This window comes from Odocoileus virginianus, chromosome 20 (genome assembly GCF_023699985.2).
Source record: "Odocoileus virginianus isolate 20LAN1187 ecotype Illinois chromosome 20, Ovbor_1.2, whole genome shotgun sequence".
NCBI lineage: Eukaryota > Metazoa > Chordata > Mammalia > Artiodactyla > Cervidae > Odocoileus > Odocoileus virginianus.
In genome coordinates this window covers 13,928,262-13,949,838 of record NC_069693.1, presented here as the reverse complement: position 1 = coordinate 13,949,838, position 21,577 = coordinate 13,928,262, and the positions used below count along the sequence as shown (strand labels likewise).

At 39.1% G+C, this 21,577-nt stretch overlaps 1 protein-coding gene and 1 long non-coding RNA gene across 4 annotated transcripts in view; one reads left to right on the top strand and one right to left on the bottom strand.

The window, feature by feature from the left end:
- Nucleotides 1-25: 25 nt before the first annotated feature.
- LOC139029871 (uncharacterized) lies at nucleotides 26-19,615 on the top strand. Of its 2 annotated transcripts, none has more exons than XR_011482133.1 (3): nucleotides 26-119; nucleotides 6,609-6,799; nucleotides 18,368-19,615. It is a non-coding gene; the product is annotated as an uncharacterized lncRNA (long non-coding RNA). The 2 variants fall into 2 exon arrangements; XR_011482132.1 differs by lacking the exon at nucleotides 26-119 and adding an exon at nucleotides 307-621 and having other exon boundaries at nucleotides 18,368-19,031.
- LOC110127809 (zinc finger protein 345) overlaps nucleotides 7,192-21,577 on the bottom strand; it is a 63,737-nt gene continuing 49,351 nt past the window's right edge. Inside the window, exon 4 of one of the 2 annotated variants that reach the window (XM_070450974.1) lies at nucleotides 7,192-9,675. In XM_070450974.1, the coding sequence (XP_070307075.1) occupies nucleotides 8,455-9,675 (1,221 nt within the window). In that variant the 3' untranslated portion in view covers nucleotides 7,192-8,454. Of the gene's footprint in view, nucleotides 9,997-21,577 lie in introns of both variants that reach the window. The other variant, XM_070450973.1, reaches the window with a different exon arrangement.

The window sequence follows — 21,577 nt, the reverse complement described above, 5'->3', positions numbered from 1 at the left end:
TAGGAAGTGACGTAACACCCGCGGGTTTCTGGAAAATGTAGTCCAACACCGAAAGACCCGAGAGAGCCTGCAATCCAGAGCCCTCTTCGAGCCCTCCTCGGTACCGTAATCCTGCAAGGGTATGAGGCACGACCTGTGGGTCCTCCGCTGACTCCCGGGGTTTGGGGGTGGGGGTGGGGGTGGGGGAGAATCACTCCGCTCGGCCGCAGTTCAGACTGTGAAGAGGACCCTCCATGGTCATTCTGGAGGGAAGCTTATTTCCGCCGTGGGGACTTCTGGGACTCGTAGTGTGTTTAAGAGCCCCAGCTCCAAGAGTTGGTGATGGACCGGGAAGCCTGGCGTGCCACAGTCCATGGGGTCGCAAAAAGTCGGACTCGACTGAGAGACTGAGCCCTAGAACTAAGAGCCCCAGAGGGCAGAGTGGCTTCGTCCTGTTCTTACAGTCCCAGGTTGGGCGGGGCTGCGATGGGTGCCGCCAAAGAATACTAGAGTCCCAAGGTCCTGGCAGGTGGAGGGGAAGATAGGGCAGATTCTGAGGAAACTGCAGAGGGATCCCCAGGCACTAAGCGCAGCCCGGGCTGTTGTAGGAGGGCATGAGACGAGTGACCCTTCATTGCTGGTGTGAGTGCTTTTGCTTCAGTTTGTGACCTTGTTGGGGGGAGGGGCGGTTGGTGGTTGTGTAGCTGTTCCTGAGGTGTTTTTTTTTAAATTTATTTTTAATTGGACGATAATTGCTTTATAATATTGTGTTGGTTTCTTCCATACATCAACACAAATCAGTCATAAGTATATATATGTCCCCTTCCTCTTAACTCTCCCTACACCACCCCTTCCCCTTCCCACCTGTTTGGGTTGTCACAGAGCACCAGGTTGAGCTCCCTGCCATCCTAAGCAAATTTTCACTGGTTATCTAATTTTACATATGGGTAATGTGTATGTTTCAATGCTACTCTCTCAATTCGTCCCACCTTCTCCTTCCCCTGCCTGAGAAAGTTTTTTATGATTTTTTTTTAAAGTGTTTAAATATTCTTTGAACATAACATGAAAAAAAAGTGCCCAAATCATTAGAGTAGAGCTGGGTGAATTTTCTTGCATTTCTTTTCGTTTCTCGATGGTTTTGTTCACTGCCTCCTGTAGAGTGTTATGAACCTCTGTCCATAGTTCTTCAGGCACTCTGACTATCAGATCTAATCCCTTGAATCTATTTGTCACCTCCACTGTATAATCATAAGGAATTTGATTTAGGTCATAGCTGAATGGCTAGTGATTTTCCCCACTTACTTTAGTTTAAGACTGAATTTTGCTGTAAGAAACTGATGGTCTGAGCCACAGTCAGCTCCAGGTCTTGTTTTTGCTTAAATCAAATCCCTTACAGTTATACAGTGGAAATAACAAATAGATTCAAGGGATTAGATCTGATAGACAGAGTGCCTGAGGAACTATGGATGGAGTTTCATGAGAGTGTACAGGAGACAGTGATCAAGACCATCCACAAGAAAAAGAAGTGCAAAAAGGCAAAATGGTTGTCTGATGAGGCCTTAAAAATAGTTGAGAAAAGAAGAGAAGCTAAAGGCAAAGGAGAAAAGGAAACATATACCCACTTGAATGCAGAGTTCCAAAGACTAGCAAGGAGAGCTAAGAAAGCCTTCCTCAGAGATCAATGCAAAGAAATAGAGAACGACAACAGAATGGGAAAGACTAGAGATCTCTTCAAGAAAATTAAAGATACCAAGGGAACATTTCATGCAAAGATGAGCACAATAAAGGACAGAAATGCTATGGACCTAACAGAAGCAGATGATATTAAGAAGAGGTGGCAAGAATACATGGAAGAATGATACAAAAAAGATCTTCTTGACCCAGATAACTGTGATGGTGTGATCACTCACCTAGAGCAAAACATCCTGGAATGCAAAGTCAAGTGGGCCTTAGGAAGCATCACTACAAACAAAGTTAATGGAGGTGATGGAATTCCAGTTGAGCTATTTCAAATCCTAAAAGATGATGCTGTGAAAGTGCTGCACTCAATATGCCAGCAAATCTGGAAAACTCAGCAGTGGCCACAGGACTAGAAAAGGTCAGTTTTCATTCCAATTCCAAAGAAAGGCAGTGCCAAAGAACGTTCAAACTACTGCACAATTGCACTCATCTCACATGGTAGCAAAGTAATGCTCAAAATTCTCCAAGCCAGGCTTCAACAGTACGTGAACCATGAACTTCCAGATGTTCAAGCTGGTTTTAGAAAGGGCAGAGGAACCAGAGATCAAATTGCCAACATCCACTGTACCATTGAAAAAGCAAGAGAGTTCCAGAAAAACATCTAATTCTTCTTTATTGACGATGCCAAAGACTTTGAGTGGATCACAACAAACTTTGGGAAATTCTTCAAGAGATGGGAATACCAGACCACCTGACCTTCCTCTTGAGAAATCTGTATGCAGGTCAAGAAGTCACAGGTAGAACTGGACATGGAATAACAGACTGGTTCCAAATCAGGAAAGGAGTATGTCAAGGCTGTATATTGTCACCCTGCTTATTTAACTTACATGCAGAGTACATCATGCAAAGTGCTGGGCTGGATGAAGCACAAGCTGGAATCAAGATTGCCGGGAGAAATATCAACAACCTCAGATATGCAGATGACCCTTATGGCAGAAAGTGAAGGAGAACTAAAGAGCCTCTTGATGAAAGTGAAAGAGGAGAGTTAAAAAGTTGGCTTAAAACTCAACATTCAGAAAACTCAGATCATGGCATTCGGTCCCATCACTTCATGGCAAATAGATGGGGAAACAGTGGCAGACTTAATTTTGGGGGCTCCAAAATCACTGCAGGTGGTGACTGCAGCCATGAAATTAAAAGACGCTTACTTCTTGGAAGGAAAGTTATGACCAACCTAGTCAGCATATAAAAAAAGCAGAGACATTACTTTGCCATCAAAAGTCCATCTAGTCAAGGCTGTGGTTTTTCCAGTAGTCATGTATGGATGTGAGAGTTGGATTATAAAGACAGCTGAGTGCCAAAGAATGGATGCTTTTGAACTGTGGTGTTGGAGAAGACTCTTGAGAGTCCCTTGGACAGCAAGGAGATCCAACCAGTCCATCCTAAAGGAAATCAGTCCCGAATATTTATTGGAAGGACTGATGTTGAAGCTGAAACTCCAATACTTTGGCCACCTGATGCAAAGAACTAACTCATTTGCAAAGACCCTGATGCTGGGAAAGATTGAGGGCAGGAGGAGAAGGGGATGACAGAGGATGAGATGGTTGGATGGCATCACTGATTCAATGGACATGAGTTTGAGTAAACTCTGGGAGTTGGTGATGGACAGGGAGGCCTGGCGTGCTGCAGTCCATGGGGTTGCAAAGAGTCGGACATGACTGAGCGACTGAACTGAACTGATATGATAGAGCCTCTCCATCTTCAGTTGCAAAGAATGTAATCAATCTGATTTTGGTATTGACCATCTGGTGATATGAATGTGTAGGGTGATCTCTTGTATTGTTGGAAAAGGGTGTTTGCACTGGTTTGTATGATTAGTGCATTCTCTTGGCAAAACTCTGTTAGCTTTTGCCCTGCTTCAGTTTTTACTCCAAGGCCAAACTTGCCTGTTACTCCGGGTATCTTTGGACAGCCTACTTGGACAAGCCCCCAAGATGAAAGGTTGTTGCTGAGCCGTGAAAGACATCGAGATTCTTGGCCTCCAGAGGACAGGAATTTAATCTGGGGCCAGTCATGAGGCTTGATGGCTCAGAGTTTTAGAGTGACAAAGTTTAATTAAAGCATAAACGAAATAGAGAGAGCTTCTGACACAGACATCAGAAGGGGACAGAAAGAGTGCCCCCCTGCTAGTCTTTGGCAGGAGGTTATATAGCCACTAACAGGCTGGTAATTAGAGAAAGGAAATGTCTCAAAACTCAGAGAGTGGCACCAGGTCCCTCACCCACAACATACATTTGAGATAACATTGGCACAGGATGAGTCATCCCAGGCCATAAAATGATTGACATGAATCTTGAAGAAAGGCAGGTTTCCAAGCAAAGATATAGTCTAATTAACATAGCTTAAGAGAACATTTCCATGAGTAAAACATACTGGTTTGTCAAGTATGTTCTGAGACTTAGGCGAACTGACTTGAAGAAAGATAGAGTCTAGGGTAAATACATAGTTCATTAACAAAGCTTAAGAAAAACATTTCCATAGAACTGCCATATGACCCAGCAATCCCACTTCTGGGCATACACACTAAGGAAACCAGATCTGAAAGAGACACATGCACCCCAATGTTCATCGCAGCACTGTTTATAATAGCCAAGACATGGAAGCAACCTAGATGCCCATCAGCCGACGAATGGATAAGAAAGCTGTGGTACATATACACCATGGAATATTACTCAGCCATTAAAAAGAATTCATTTGAATCAGTTCTAATGAGATGGATGAAACTGGAGCCCATTATACAGAGTGAAGTAAGCCAGAAAGATAAAGACCAATACAATATACTAACACATACATATGGAATTTAGAAAGATGGCAACGATAACCCTATATGCAAAACAGAAAAAGAGACACAGATGTACAGAACAGACTTTTGGACTCTGTGGGAGAAGGTGAGGGTTGGATGTTCTGAGAGAACAGCATCAAAACATGTATATTATCTAGGGTGAAACAGTTCACCAGCCCAGGTTGGATGCATGAGACAAGTGCTTGGGCCTGGTGCACTGGGAAGACCCAGAGGGATTGGGTGGAGAGGGAGGTGGGAGGGGGGATTGGGATGGGGAATACGTGTAGATCTATGGCTGATTCATGTCAATGTATGACAGAAATCACTACAATACTGTAAAGTAATTAGCCTCCAACTAATAAAAATAAATGAAAAAAAAAAACAAAAAAGAAAAAAAGAAAAACATTTCTATGAGAAAAACACATTGGTTAGGTCAAGGTTTGAGAAAAGTTAAGTTCAGGTGGAACCAGGTGTCATCATGGCAACAAAGAATTTTAAAAGAAACCTCCTTTTAAATTTGTATAGCGAAGGGAAAAAAATCTGACACTTTTAGTTTGTTTCCTCCTGTTGCATAAGAGAGAGAGAAAAAATGTCTGACACTTGTAGCCTATTTCCTCCAGTTGGAGACCCCTACCCTTCCTGCCTGTAACTCTCTCATGGTGTTAGGGAGTGGTCTCATTTCATTCTTTTACATGTAGCTGTCCAGTTTTCCCAGCACAACTTATAGAAGAGACTGTCTGATGCTGAGAAGGATTGAAGGCAAAAGGAGAAGGGGGTGTCAGAAGATGAGATGGTTATATAGCATCTCTGACTCAGTGGACATGAATTTGAGCAAACTCTAGGAGATAGTGGAGAACAGAGGAGCCTGGAGTGCCACAGTCCACGGGGTCTCAAAGAGATGCACACAACTTAGTGACTGAACAACAACAACTTTCCTCCATTATATATTCTTGCCTTCATTGTCATAGAGTAGGTGGCCACAGATGTGTAGGTTTATCTCTGGGCTTGCTATCCAGTTCCATTGATCTATATTTCTGTTTTTGTGCCAGTACCATACTGTTTGATCACTGTAACTTTGTAGTATATTCTGAAGCCAAGGAGCCTGATTCCTCCAGCTCTGTTATTCTTAAGACTGCTTTCACTATTTGGGGTCTTTTATGTTTCCATGTAAAATGTTAAAATTTTTTTAATTCTGTGAAGAATGCCTTTGGTAATTTGTTGGGGGCTGCATTGAATCTGTAGATTGCTTTGGATAGCAGAGTCATTTTCATAATAGTCATTCTTTCAATACAAGAACGTGGTATATCTCTCCATCTATTCTTGCCATCTTTGAGTTCTTTTGTCAATATCCTAGTTTTCTGAGTATAGGTCTTTTGCCTCCTTAGGTAGGTTTCCACCTACATTATTTTATTCTTTTTGATGTGATGGTAAATGGGACTGTTCCCTTAATCTCTCTGATCTTTTGTCATTAGTGTATAGGAATACATCTCTTGCTTTTTCAATTGAAATCAGTCCCTCTGACTTTTCATTTTGCTTAACTTTCTCTGCCTCTATAAATTTAGATGAAAGTTACCTATTGCAGTCTTGAAGGGATGTTCTTATGTGAGAGTATCCCTAGAGACTCTGCAGGTACCCAGTGCCTTTGTTTGGAGAGCTGGATTTGTCATGGACACAAGTAGTATCTTTCTTTAGGGTGTGCTGACGGCTGTCACTTTGGTAGGAGGTGGGGTTGGAGATGGAGGGGCTAGAGCTAGGGCTAGGAGTGAGGTGTCCTCTGCTCAAGAGCTTTCACTGCCCTACTGGGGGCAGAATTTGATCCCAGGTTGTTGGGGCAGAAGTCCTGAGGGTCAGACCCAAGCTAGTTCTGTTTTAAGAACCACACCCCTCGCTTCAGGCTGGGGGCCCTGGAGCAAGGGGGCCCTGCATAGGTGCTCAGCCCATGTCAGCTACATAGGTCTGAGCTGTCTCCAATGTGCTGCCCATGTACACACCAGCAATTGCTTCCCTTGATCTTATTTAGATAAAGCCCTGAGTGCTGGCAAAGTTCATCTTAGTCTTGCCAATGCAGTCAAAGGTATTTTTTTTTCCTTCCCTATTTCTTCAACAGAGTGCTGGAATCTCTCCTCAGGAAATCTGAACATCTACAAAGTGTCTCTCACCTGTGGGTGTCTCCTGAAGTCAGCACTCTCCAGGTTTACCTTGAGTGCAGCCAAGAAGGACTGGGGCCAGTTTATAGACTCGTGCTGGTTCAACAGCCCATATACCAAGAACTATCTGCCTATTACATGATATACACAGGTGGGTAAGACTCCTCTCAAGTCCACTGGGCTATAGTGCTGGATCCCACAACAACCTCAGAGGCAATTTGTTTGTGGATATATGCCAAGTTTACTTGTGGGCATCTTATGCCACTATGAGGCTAATTTTATTTTTCAGTGTTCAGATTTTTATGAAAGAGCTATCCTATTTTTTAAAGTTTTATGATTTATTTTTGCCTTCTTAAATTTACATTCTTTATTCTTAATTAAGATGAATTATTCTTGTTCAATAAGGGATACATGTTGATCAAACTTTTCCTATTTTCACTTACATAAATGTCTTTTCCTCATAATGTCTTTGATGTTGAGTAAGGTAGAGATCACAGTTAACACTTTTACCATAAATAACAAAGACTGAGAAGATAACAATGATGATGGCTAAATTAACCAAGTATTTATTATGTGATAGGCACAACTGTAGAATCCCCACAATTTGCTTCAGAACCACACTAATTATGCCCACAGTACCATAAACACATCACATATGCACATAAAAGGATCTGGAAGAATAAGCAAGTTAGTTAATGCTGGGGAAGTAACTAAGTTCAGGGATGTTAGCCAAAGGGAAGTAAGATTTTACAGATGATGCATAAATAATATAAAGCAGAAGAGATCCACACATTATCTTTAAAATGAACAACAAATAAAGCAGACACATTCAAAAGGGGCCAACAGAGTAACTCTTTATGATGAAAAATTTTTTCTGTATTTGACAAAAATAAGGATTTGATAAAAACAGGTAAATACTTTAATGCCAGTGGAATTGTAACAATATATTTACAGAGAAAGAATATTAAAAGCTGGTTATAGCATGATCACATTTCTTTCAAAAGCAATGTCAGATATAATCTTAAAGGATTTGCTTCAAAAATTTGACATTGATTATCTATGACTGATAAGATTACAGATAACTATATCTATTTTTAACTCATATCTACATTTTTATGTAGGAAAATTGTTCTGCAAAAAGAACAGTATAAAGTTTATAAAAGAAAAATAAAACAACCTTCCAAAACAAAAAGTACATATCCATAAGACATTAAAGGATATGTAGAAGTAACCATAATTTAACACAAACAGGGTGAAAAACAGATACAAACACAGATATGCAAATTTGAAAACAAATACTGAAGTGATATTTAAGCTTTATATGTATAAAAATATACTATCAAACAACAATAAAAATAGATATGGTTATTGAATAAATGATATTAGTATGAGAAATGGGGGAGAAAGAAAAAGGGTAAATTTAAACCCTCAATAATAATTTAAAATAATTTTGAAATGGATCAGTAATTCTGTATAATACACACAAAAATAAGAACATTAAAAAGAAAGTAGCAAAATTAGCCCCTGAATAAATTCCAATGTTTAAAATGAAGGCAATATACAATAAAAGATTTTTCAATTTTTAATATTCACAAGTGTGAATTTTCTAAAAATAGTGAATTTAGATAAAAATCTTCAAATATTTTATTCAGATTGGTTAAAAATTTTTTTTTTCTGTATGAATTTTCTCAGACTGACTAACTGGTAAAGTATAAGTAAGATATATGTACTTTAATTACATTTGTGGGGATTCTCACTAGTATGAATTTTCTTATTGTATGCTTCCTTAACTATATAATTCCAACTTTATGGAGTTTCCAATTCACAGAGCTTCTCACCAGCATGATTTTTCTTATGTTGTTGAATTTCTGAAACCCTCCCCAAAGCTTTCCCACATCCCTTACATTCATAAAGCTTCTCAGCAGTATGCATTCTCTGATGCTGAGTAAGGGTTGAGCCAGGACCAAAAGTCTTCCCACATTCCTTACATTCATAGGGTTTCTGACCAGTGTGTATTCTCTGGTGCCGATTAAGAGCTGAGCCACTACTAAAGGACTTTCTACATTCTCTGCATTCATAGGGTTTTTCACCAGTGTGAATTAGCTGGTGTTGGATAAGTTTTGAACCACTACTGAAAGCCTTCCCACATTCCTTACATTCATAAGGTTTCTCACCAGTATGAATTCTCTGATGTTGAGTGAGGTCTGAACCACTACTAAAGGCCTTCCCACACTCCTTACACTCATAGGGTTTCTCACCAGTGTGCATTCTTTGATGCTGAATAAGTTTTGAACCACTTCTAAAGGCTTTCTCACATTCCTTACACTCATAAGGTTTCTCACCAGTGTGAATTCTCTGATGTTGAGTGAGATCCGAGCCACTATTGAAAGCCTTCCCACATTCCTTACATACATAAGGTTTCTCACCAGTGTGAATTCTTTGATGTCGAGTAAGGGCTGATCCAAAACTAAATGCCTTCCCACATTCATTACATATATATGGTTTCTCACCAGTATGGATTCTCTGATGCCGAGTAAGGGCTGAACCACTACTAAAGGCCATTCCACATCCTTTACATTCATAAGGTTTCTCACCAGTGTGAACTCTTCGATGCTGAGTAAGGTTGGAACCACTGCCAAAGGCTTTTCCACAATCCTTACATTCATAAGGTTTCTCGCCTGTGTGGATTCTGTGATGCCGAGTAAGGGCTGATTCAAAACTAAAGGACTTCCCACATACCTTACACTCATAAGGCTTTTCACCACTGTGAATTATCTGATGTCGAATAAGGCCTGATCCAAAACTAAAGGCTTTCCCACATTCCTTACATTCATATGGTTTCTCACCAGTGTGAATTCGCTGATGGTGAGTAAGGTTTGAGCCACTACCAAAGGCCTTCCCACATTCATTACATTCATAAGGTTTTTCACCAGTATGAATTCTTTGATGGTAAGCAAGATTTGCACCACTACCAAAGGCCTTGCCACATTCTTTACATTCATAAGGTTTCTCACCAGTATGAATTCGCTGATGTCGAATAAGGACTGATACAAAACTAAAATCCTTCCCACATTCCTTACATTCAAGGAGTTTCTCATCAGTATGAATTCTCTGATGCTGGGTATTGAAAGTGGGCATGTCTTCAGGAGTAAATATCATTTGACTGAAATGTCCTTCCTGAGATTCCTGTTTTCTCTCAAACTGGCTTTTACATTCCCAATCACCTCTGAAACGTGAGTACTCAATGCTGTTTTTTATAAGTCTTTCCATTATCTCCCACCAGGATGATTCTATTCCATAAATATCCTTTTTCAGAAATAATTCTTGGTCTCAACCTTGATTCACAGTCTGAAAGAAAATATAAAAACATTCACTTTTTGTGTGTGTGTTCTGGGAGAAGTAAGCTTTTATAATAGATATGAAAAGACTTAAACTCATTTTCATAAAAATTAAATGGCTTATATAGTTCTCATTTATGACTGGACACTTTGACAAACAGATAAGGAAACAGAATGAGAAGAAACACTAGAAGGTGAAAGACTTATTTAGGAAAAGAGATTAAGTCAATCATTCCTAAATAGTGATACAGATAAAAATACCCTAAAGAAGTAGGGAGCTCAATAATTATAAATATGTCCAGGCCCTATCCCAATTTTATTAGAAGGTAAAACTAGTGTCATATACATTTAAAAATGAGCATAATTGTCATTTAACTCATTTCTGAGGGTTGTTTAGAGCTTTAAGTAACTATACTAGGAAGGAAAATTCTAGGATAGATGGTCATAAATTGCATCCCTCAAGGAGATAGAAGAGAAAGTTACTTAGATATAGCAGCATCTTGATGAAAGATTAATGAACTGAATAAGTCTGGAATTAGCAATAAAGAGGAAAGATTCTTTTGTGGTTAGAATATAGTTTGTTTATGCCATTTGATAAAATCCATGTTTACTTAGGAAGTCTATGAGGCTAATCTTGGGAGAACAATAAAGGGGACTTGCAAAGGCCACAACCAAGTAATTGAGAGTGTAGTTCTAAAGTCCCAGAAAAGGAATAAGATAGGAGGTAATGGGATACTTTGGGAAAATTACAAGGAGGATGCAGATAGATGAGTTCTCTGAACACCAATTGTTATTGAAATGATTCTCAAATCACATATAAGGTATTTACACAGTTGTATAAAATAATGCCACCGTGTTTGGTAGCTATTATTTTGGAAGACCTAAAGGAGACCTGGAAAAGGATTCAGACATCAATTAAGACCTTGAACAAATAAGCAACTCAAGTCCCCAGAGGTAAAAATATTTCAGGTCCAGTCTTTTCCTGCATTACTCAAACAACAAGCTTGTTTAGATTAGGTCTAAATATGTCTTGGTGGCAAGCTGCTGCTGCTAAGTCGCTTCAGTCCTGTCCAACTCTGTATGACGCCATAGATGGCAACCCACCAGGCTCCTCCATCCCTGGGATTCTCCAGGCAAGAGCACTGCAATGGGTTGCCATTTCCTTCTCCAATGCATGAAAGTGAAAAGTGAAATTGAAGTCGCTCAGTCGTGTCCGACTCTTCACGACCCCAGGGACTGTAGCCTATCAGGTTCCTCCATCTGTGGGATTTTCCAAGCAAGAGTACTCGAGTGGGTTGCCATTCCCTTTTCCACTTGGTGGCAGGACATATATATAAACATATCTCAGGTGGCACCACTGGTAAAGAACCAGACTGCCAATGCAGGAGATGTAAGACATAGGTTTGATTCCTAAGTTGGGAAGATCCCCTGGAGGAGGGTATGGCAACCTACTCCAGTGTTCTTGCTTAGAAAATCCCACGTACAGAGGAGCCTGATGGGCTACAGTCCATAGGATTGCAAAGGGTCAGACACGACTGAAGTGACTTAGCATACATGCATGCAGCCCTCACTAGGGAGTTAAAGCTTCAACATATGAATTAGGGAAGAGGGGACACAATCAAGCACATAATATTCACTAAATCAAGGGTCATAGGAGCAGAGTGATACTGCTCTAACTGGAACCATGTTCATATAATCAAATCAACAAGAATGTGTTAAAATTAATTTAAAAAATCAAACATTACAAACAGGAACAAATGAACCTAAAAGTATTTCGAATGAACAGCCACACTGAAGGAGGGGATTAAAAAATGAATTCAAATAAATTTTAACACAGAAGTATTTTAACTATGTACCCTTATTCTGAAAACAAAGAGAACTATAAACAAATACTGAGCTCCACTTAGTAGGTTTGATAGTTACTATAGTATAGGTTAGGAAATCTAAAACTATTTTTGTTATATTATAGAACTGAACAAATTAGTAAATATAATGAGGACAATGAGAGTTAGGTTTTTAACTACTGGAGAAGGGAGATACAAATCTGGGACAGGATTAAGACCAGACTGAATACTGTAGTTCTATCATCCAGATCTTGGTTTCTAAATATTCTTTACAGCAAGAAACCATGCTGTTTAGAGAAATTGTTTACTTCAGGCTGGAGCTAGAAGAGTAATTAGAAATAAGCCTGTAACATCCTGGGCCAGAAAGAGAGGAAATGCTCAAAGAATCATGGGGAAAGTCAAAAGTACACAGAAGCCAGCATGAATAGACCCCCACTGACCAAATCTGGGACAATTTGAGTATCAAAATAAATGGTAATGGATCAATAACGCACTGAGTAAATGAAAATCTTCAAACACATACTGATGTAACAAATGAATAAATAAGTAAGGGATAAGGGAATGCTCTCCTTCACAGTCGAATACCAAATAATTAATACAGACAAAATCATGGAGATTTTAAAATTCTACCATCTTGAAAACATCATAGTAATAAAGGAGCCAGTCAGTAATGGATAAAGGATCCCACACATCAATGGATGCTAAAAGTTGTGGGTAAAAGTTTGGTGATGAGGTATTTACATAGTTTCAATGTATCTTTCTGCTATTAATTATAAATTAATTAGCTGTTAATTACAAAGAGATAACTACTACCTTTACAGTGAAGACACATAGTAGATACCACCATAACCAGTCATCAAAGTTAATATGGGGCAAGTCAATATCACATACTCCGTTCTATGATGTCCTGAGAAGGAAACAATCACTTTTGTGGTATTCCTGCCACAAAATTCATAACCTGAATGTAATTATGAGGAGCCATAAGACAAATCCTAATTAAGTGACATTTTACAAAATAAACTGCCTATCCTCTTCAAAAATGTCAACATCATGAAATGCAGACATCTTTAATCTTCCAGGTTAAAGACTAGAGAGAGACATGATGAGTAAATTCAGTGTGTGATCCTGGACAGTGAATCAGGGAGAGAGGGGGAGGGATGAGGGTAGGATGAACCGCTACAAAGAATATTATTGGGACGAGCAAAAAACTTGTATATTGACAGTAATGCACTATTGTTAAAATCTCTTATTTTAGTGACTATATTATGATTATGTAAGAGAATACTCTTGTCCCTAGGAAATAACACAGTGAAGTGTTTAAGGGTAAAGGGGCAAATTCTACAATTTATTCTTAAATAGTTCAGATAAAATGTGTGTATTGTGTAGTTGTGAGTGTGCATGCATGCATATATAGAGACAGAGAACAACTGCAAATGCACACAGGAATGATAATACAAATGGAACAAAATGTAAACTACTGGTGATTCTGAGCAAAGAGTACCCAAGAATACTTTGTATTATTCTTGTAACTTTTCTGCAAGTTGAATAAAGATTTAAATTAATCAAAATTTAAGTTATCAAACAAAGTAAGACACAGTCCTAAGTAATTCTCATGTTAAATGTGAGCCTAAATAGAAATATAAAATACCTAGAAATAAAGTGAAAAGGAAAGTAATACATATAAAAAACCTGGACACAGGAAAACTACCCCCTCAAAATAAAATTTAGTAACATTAAACTCCTTTAAAAAAACTGATTTGAATTCAACACTGCAAGAAACTCCAAAAAAAAAAAAAAAAAGGAAAAAAATTAATGAAGATAAAAACAGAATATAAAAATGTTAAAATATGTAAGATTCAGAAAACCCAAACCTTGCTTTTGAAAAGAACATGAAGACTGCTGATTAAACATATGTATATATGCCATTTCCTTTAGGTATTGTCCCAGAACACCACTAAAATGACCAAACAATGATAGTTTCATAATGTTAACTCCTGGCAAGAGCACAGGTATGACAGATACTACTGATTGCCTCCTTCAACATCATCCCTCTCCTACTTAGATACAAGAATTTTTTTCCATAAACTCCAGAAAATGAATCATGCTTTGTCTAAGCCAGTGGTTATGAATTCTGATTGCTATTAGAATCAACTGGATAGCTTTAAAAAAATATTCTAAAACTTGAATCCCACTCCAGACCAATCAAATCTTAACGTTTGTCTAGTCATCTTGTATGAGCTTAAGTCATTAACTGTCAACTATGGCAGCACACTAGAATTATCTGATGATCTTTTATTTAAATTTTTTTTAATTTATTTTTGGCTGCACTGGGTCTTTGTTGCTGTGTGCCAGCTTTCCCTAGTTGCGCTGAGCAAGGCTACTCTCCAGTTGCAATGCACAGGCTTCTCATTGCAGTGACTTCCCTTGCGCGGCAGAGGCTCTAGTCAAGTGGGCTTCAGTAGTTGCAGCACAAACAGCTCAACAGCTGCAGCTTGTGGGTCCTAGAGTGCAGGCTCGGTAGTTGTGGGCACAGGCTTAGTTGCTTCACAGCATACAGGGTCTTCCCAGACCAGGGATCAAACCTGTCTCCTGCACTGGAAGGTGGATTCTTAACCACTGGACCACCATGGAAATCCCTGGTGATCTTAATTTTTTATTGGATAATTGGAGGATAATTGTTTACAGTGTGTAGGCTTGCTGGTTTCTGCTGTGGTGGTGGTTTAGTCTCTAAGTCATGTCTGACTCTTGAAACTCCATGGACCATAGTCTGCCAGGTTCCTCTGTCCGTGGGAATTCCCAGGCAAGAATACTGGAGTGAGTTGTTATTTCTTTCTCTACCTGGTGATCTTTTAAAATTGGTGATTTCCAAGCTCTATCCCAAACCAGTTAAATCAGAATTGCTAGAGGTGGGACCCAGACAGGAGTAACAAAAGTTAAGAATAACCAGCTTAAATCAAATGAAATAATTAACCCTCTATTCTATTTGTTGCAATTGTGTCTTTCTGCCTTATGGAGCCAAAGTAACCTAAATGGCAGTGGAAAAACAGGGCTGACAAAGGGTGTACTGTGAAGTGAATAAGCCACTGTGAAGTTTAACTTGGGAATGTTTACTGAAGTCTAAAGTATGTGTTCTCTGGGCTCAAGTATGGGCTTCCCTGGTGGTTCAGTCTGTAAAGAATCTGCCTGCAATGTGGGAAACCTGGGTTCGATCCCTGGGTTGGGAAGATTCCCTGAAGGAAGGCATGGCCACCCACTCCAGATTTCTTGCCTGGAGAATCCCCATGGACAGAAGAGCCTGGAGGGCTGCAGTCCATGGGGTCGCAGAGAGTCGGACACGACTGAGCAACTGAGCACACAAAGTGTGTGTACTTTCTATCTCCACAATCTCACTATTAGTATATACCTTAGGAAGACATGTACATAGATGTTCACTGGAGCAACGTTTGCCACAGTGATTTAGCTATATAAAATCTAAATCTCTAAAACCCATAAAACCATTAAACATACCACAGTATTATAAAATATGGCCTTACATGAAGTAATCAAAGTGAGCTCTATACTTAAATGAACAATTCTCCACAAAAAGTAAAAAAGTAAGCATCATAACAGTAACTGTTGTTGTTTAGTCACTAAGTTTTGTCTGACTCTTTGCGACCCCATGGACTGTAGCAATCCAGGCTCCTCTGTCCTCCACTATCTCCTGGAGTTTGCTCAGATTCATGTCCACTGAGTTGATGATGCTATCTAGCCATCTCATCCTCTGCTGCCCCCTTCTCCTGTTGCCTTCACTCTTTCCCAACTTCAGGGTCTTTCCCAATGACTCAGGTGTTCACATCAGGTGGCCAGAGCATCGGAGTTTCAGCTTCAGTATCTGTCCTTTCAATGAATGTTCAGGGTTGATGTCCTTAAGGATTGACTGGTTTGATCTACTTGCAGTCCAATCCAAGGAACTCTCATGAGTCTTCTTTAGCACCACAGTTCTAAAGCATCAGTTCTTTGGCACTCAGCCTACGTTATGGTCCAACTCTCATATCCGTACATGACTACCAGAAAAACCATAGCTTTGACTTTATGGACCTTTGTTGGCAAAGTGATGTCTCTTTTTAATAAGCTGTCTAGGTTTGTCATAGGTTTCCTAACTACTAAATGACACTAAGTAAGTGGTTAGGCCCTGTTTTAAGGGTTTTACATGAACCAACTCAATCCTTGGACCAATCTTATAGTGCAGTTACTTTCCACATTTTGCAGGATGTACTTATAATTCTTTTTATACAGAAATATTTTTCAATGAAAAACAGTACCACATACACATTTACATGTGTATGCCTTTTTGGGGGGGACATGCCTTGAGGCATGTGGGATCTTAGTTCCTCAACCAGGGATCAACGTAGATGCCCTGCAGTGGTTAGGAAGTTTAGAGTCCTAATGACTGGACCACAAAGGAATTACCCATCTATATGCATTTTTTAATAGGATAAATAATTAATTGATAACAGCAGCTACCTTTGGGTACTTTGGGTAGATACCTCAGTTAAGTCTCTCAGTCGTGTCTGACTCTTTGTGACCCCGTGGACTGCAGCACACCAGGCTTCCCTGTCCATCACCAACTCAAGGAGTTTACTCAAACTCACATCCATCGAGTCAGTGATGCCATCCAACCATGTCATCCTCTGTCATCCCCTTCTCCTCCTGATTTCAATCTTTCCCAGCATCAGGGTCTTTTCCAATGAGTCAGTTCTTCACATCAGGTGGCCAAAGTATTGGAGTTTCAGCTTCAGCATCAGTTCTTCAAATGAATATTCAGGACTGATTTCCTTTAAGATTGACTGGTTGGATCTCCTTGCAGTCCAAGGGACTCTCAAAAGTCTTCTCCAACACCACAGTTCAAAAGCATCAATTCTTCGGCGCTCAGCTTTCTTTATAGTCCAACTCTCACATCCATACATGACTACTGGAAAAACCATAGCTTTGACTAGGCGGACTTTTGTTGGCTAATGTCTCTTCTTTTTAATATGCTGTATAGGTTGGTCATAGCTTTTCTTCCAAGGAGAAAGCATCTTTTAATTTCATGGCTGCAGCCACCATTTGTAGTGATGAGCCTGGGTAGGTTCCTAGGATTGTGGATTGTAGTTACATGGATATGAACCCCTTCATAACACAAAATTTTTTAACAAAATTATTAGTTACATGTATAATAATAATTTAACTAAAAATAAAATTTTAAAAGGAAAACACTAGCATTCAGCCTAAGAGCCACTTGTTGTTTATAATGGCAATAATTTGTAAGTAAACCATGTTTAAAAAAGGGAGCTGGGTAAAATGGTAACATGATGAAGCCATTACAACTCATGGTAAAGATAAATGTGTAACAACATGGACAGTTGTTCACATTGTATTTTGGCATGATAAAGATGGGTTACAAGTCAGTAGCCAGAATATGATCACATTTAGAAAAGAATTCTAAGTATTGACAGCAGTTGTCGTTAATTGACAGGATTACAGATAACTTCTGTTACTTGTTTGTGCTTCTCTGTAGTTTTCAAATTTGTTGTAATAAATATTCTTTTGTAATGAAAGCAACAGCAAATACAGCTATCTTCAGAATAGTGATATATTTGAGCAGGTATTCAAAGATTAAAAAAAAAAGAAATGATCAAAACATGGCACAAGTAAAGCACAGAGACATAAATTTAAAAAATTCAAATAGATAGGGACTTCCCTGGTGGTCCAGTGGTTAAGATTCCACCATGTAGTGCAGGGGACTTGGATTCAATCCCTGGTCGGGGAACTAAGATCTCACATGCTGTGTAGCAATTAAGTCCACATGCCGCAACTACCAAGTGCTCTGGAGCCCATACGCCACAACTAAAGAGCCCATATGCTACAACTGCTTAACTACAGAGCCCACATACCACAACTGGATACCACAAGCTGCAACTGGAGAGTCTGTGTGCTGCAAGAAAAGATCCTTCATGATGCAATGAAGATCCTGCATGCTGCAAATGAGACCCAACGTAGCCAGATAAATACATTAAAAAAAAATTCAAATTGATAATACAAACTATTTAAATAGTTTAACAACAAGTAAGCAATGCACAACGTAGTGTACCACTATTATGCTAAGTGAAGTAAGGAGGACAGAGAAAGAAAAATACTGTATGAGCTCACTTATATGTAGAATTTAAACAAATAAACAAAAACCAAGTTCATAGATATAGAGAACACACTGTTGGTTGCCAGAGACGGGGTCGGGGGTGAGTGGAATGGGTAAAGGAAGTCAAAAGATACAAACTTCCAGTTATGAAATAAGTCTTGGTGATACAATATATAGCATGGCATATAGTTAATAATACTGTACTGCATACTTGAAAATTGCTAAGAGAATAAATCTTTAAAGTCATAAGAAAACATAATTTTTATACTATGTATACTGATGGATATTAGACTCACTGTGGTGATCACTTTATAATACAGCTGACCCTTGAATAGCATGGATCTGAACTGACTAGTTCCACTTATATGTGTTGTTTTTTTCAGTAGTAAATACTACAATGCTACAGGATCAGAGTCCCTTGGACTGCAAGGAGAGCCAACCAGTCCATCCTAAAGGAAATCAGTCCTGAATCTTCATTGGGAGGACTGATGCTGAAGCTGAAACTCCAATACTTTGGCCCCCTGATACGAAGAACTGACTCATTGGAAAAGACCTTGATGACTGGAAAGATTGAAGGTGGTAGGAGAAGGAGATGACAGAGAATGAGATGGTTGGATGGCATCACCGACTCGATGGACATGAGTTTGAGTAAACTCCGGGAGTTGGTGATGGACAGGGAGGCCTGGCATGCTGCAGTCCATGGTGTTGCAAAGAGTCAGACACGACTGAGCAACTGAACTGAACTGAATAGGATCTGTGGTGGATTAAAACTGAGAATGCAGATACAAAGGAACCATGGATATGGAGGAACAACTATAAGTTATGTGAAGATTTTTTTAATGCAGAGTCAGTGCTCCTAACCTGAATCATTATGTTGTATACCTGAAACAAATATAATGTTATATGTTAATTAAACCTCAACAATAAAAAAAAAAAAAGATCCTTCAAGACCTACCGAAAGACTTTTGGGCAACCACTTTATACCATAATTGATTTAGAGATCCCAAGAATAGGAAATAAACAAAAGGGAAGCTAATATTTACTGAATTTCTGATGTGAACCATTGGCATCACTGACTCAATGGATATGAGCTTGAGCAAACTCTGGGAGATGGTGAAGACAGGGAAGCCTGGCATGGTGCAGTACACAGGGTCGCAAAAAGTCAGATACGACTTAGCAACTAAATGACAACCAAGTGTTTTACACATCTTTCCTTCTCAACATTGAGAATGAGAACCTCTCATTCACAGGTTAAACAGCTCACAGGTGGTGTAGCTGAGATCAGAGACCACATTTGACACTAGAGCCCATAATTTTTACTCCATGTTACAGAGACTAGTGTAAGTAAAAAAAAAAACCTTGAGGGATGGTTTGTTTCTTTTTTTCTGATGGAGTCTATATTTAAACTAAAGTGATATTGATAATAGATGGCAAAGAGGCAAAGGCAGAAATTAAATGATAGAGGATAGTTGTGGAGGGGGGTTGATTTTGAGGAGATTGGGAAACAGAAGTGGAAAGGGTATTTAAAAAAGAAATATAATATAGGGAGAACAGTTAAAGGAACCATGCATAGCAGACTTGATTGGACCTGGATGTTATTAAAATAAAAATATTAAACAATACATATCTGATTCTAAGTCTATATCTCATTTTTATATCCCTCACTTCAAAAATGTATTTGAAGAGGCTAAGAATAAAAGAAAAAAATCATACACAAAGGTCATACATCATAGGTAGTCAATATCAAAACTCTGGCTAAGATGTGCTATAATTGATCATGTGTGAAGTGCTCAAATTCCTGGCACTCAATGCAGAAGGGAAATATTATATACAATGGATTAAATTCTTCCTATTTGCAAAGTACTATTTTAGGAGATAAGCAAGACATTGCTGAAAAACATGTAGAAGACGTAATATCAGTTGAGAAGTTAATGTTATTATTAGAAGATTTCTCAAATTTATACTCACATGATTATAGATACAGTGCAATCCAATCAAATCCCAAAAGATGTTTGAGTGGAACCAAGCTATTTCAAAAATTTATATGGATATGAAAAGAACACAAACAGCCAAGATATTCTTAAGGAACAAGAAAATAAGAGGATTTGCTCCAAATATTATTCCAAAGTCACAGTGAATACTTAACAGCTATCTTAATAGCATAGTATTGTTGTGAGGGGAGACAAACAGAGCAATAGAACAAAATATAAAGTCCAGAAACAAGACGTAGCCATAATGTATGCTAAGTTGCTTCAGTCATGTCCTACTCTTTGTGACCCTATGGACTGTAGCCCACCAGGCTCCTTTGTCCATGGACTTCTCCAGGTAAAGAGTACTGGAGTGAGTTCCCATGCCCTCTTCCAGAGGATCTTCCCAACCCAAGGATAGAACCCACATCTCTTATGTCTCCTGCATTCGCAGGCAGGTTCTTTACCACTAGCACCACCTCTGTAATTATAATGACACTGCAGCTCAGTGTAAAAAATGAACTTTTCAATAAATGATACTGGAGCAACTGGATACCCATGTGGGGGATAAAATGAAATTGAATCCGTACCCTACATTAATCAATTCCAGGTAGTGTAAAGACAGAAATGTTAAGGCAAAAACCTAGGGAGCTTTTAGAAGCAAACACAAGAAAATCTTCATTACCTCAGGGTAGCAGAAAATTTCTTTAAAAAGCACTAACTACTGAAAAAGATTTCATCACATTGAAATCCAAAACCTCTACTCACCAGAAGGCATCAGAGTGAAAAACCAAGCCAAAGCAGAAGATAATTTTTGTCACATATGCAACTGCCAGTAAATTAAAATATGCATGCACACATGTGCGCCCAGTGACTTCAGTCATGTCCAACTCTTTTGCATCCCCATGGACTGCAGCCTGTTAGGCTCCTCTGTCCATGGGATTATCCCGGAAAAAATACTGGAGTGGGCTGCCATTTCTTCCTTCAGGGGATCTTTCCACCTCAGAGATCAAACCCACATCTCCTGCATCTCCTGCATTGGAAGGTGAATTCTTTACCACTGAGCCACAAGGGAAGCCCAAACTAAAATAAATACAGATGATACATAATATATGTATTATGTATATAGATTACACACACACACACACACATTCAATTGCTATAAATCAGTCAGAGAAAAACAACCCAATTAAAAATTGGCAAAATAGCTGAACAAATATTTTGCAAAAGGGGATATCTCCTGTAGCTCATACAATAAAGAATCTGCCTGCAGTGCAGGAGACCTGAGTTAGATCCCTGGACCAGGAAGATCCTTTAGAGAAGGGAAAGACATCCCACTCCAGTATTCTTGCCTGGAGAATTCCATGGACAGAAGAGCCTGGTGGTCTACAGTTCATGGGCTTGCAAAGAGTTGGACATGACTGAGCGACTAAGCACACGGGTGGGCAAGAACTGGTGTTCAATTTCACTGATAATACAGGCATATCAATGAAATGTGATAATACTAGATATTTAATTGGCAAAAGTTTTAAAGTGTGACAATGCCAAGAGCTGACATGACTATAAACAAAAGGAACCTTTGTAACTGCTGATACAAGTAAAAAAACTTGCACAGTATCTTTAGAG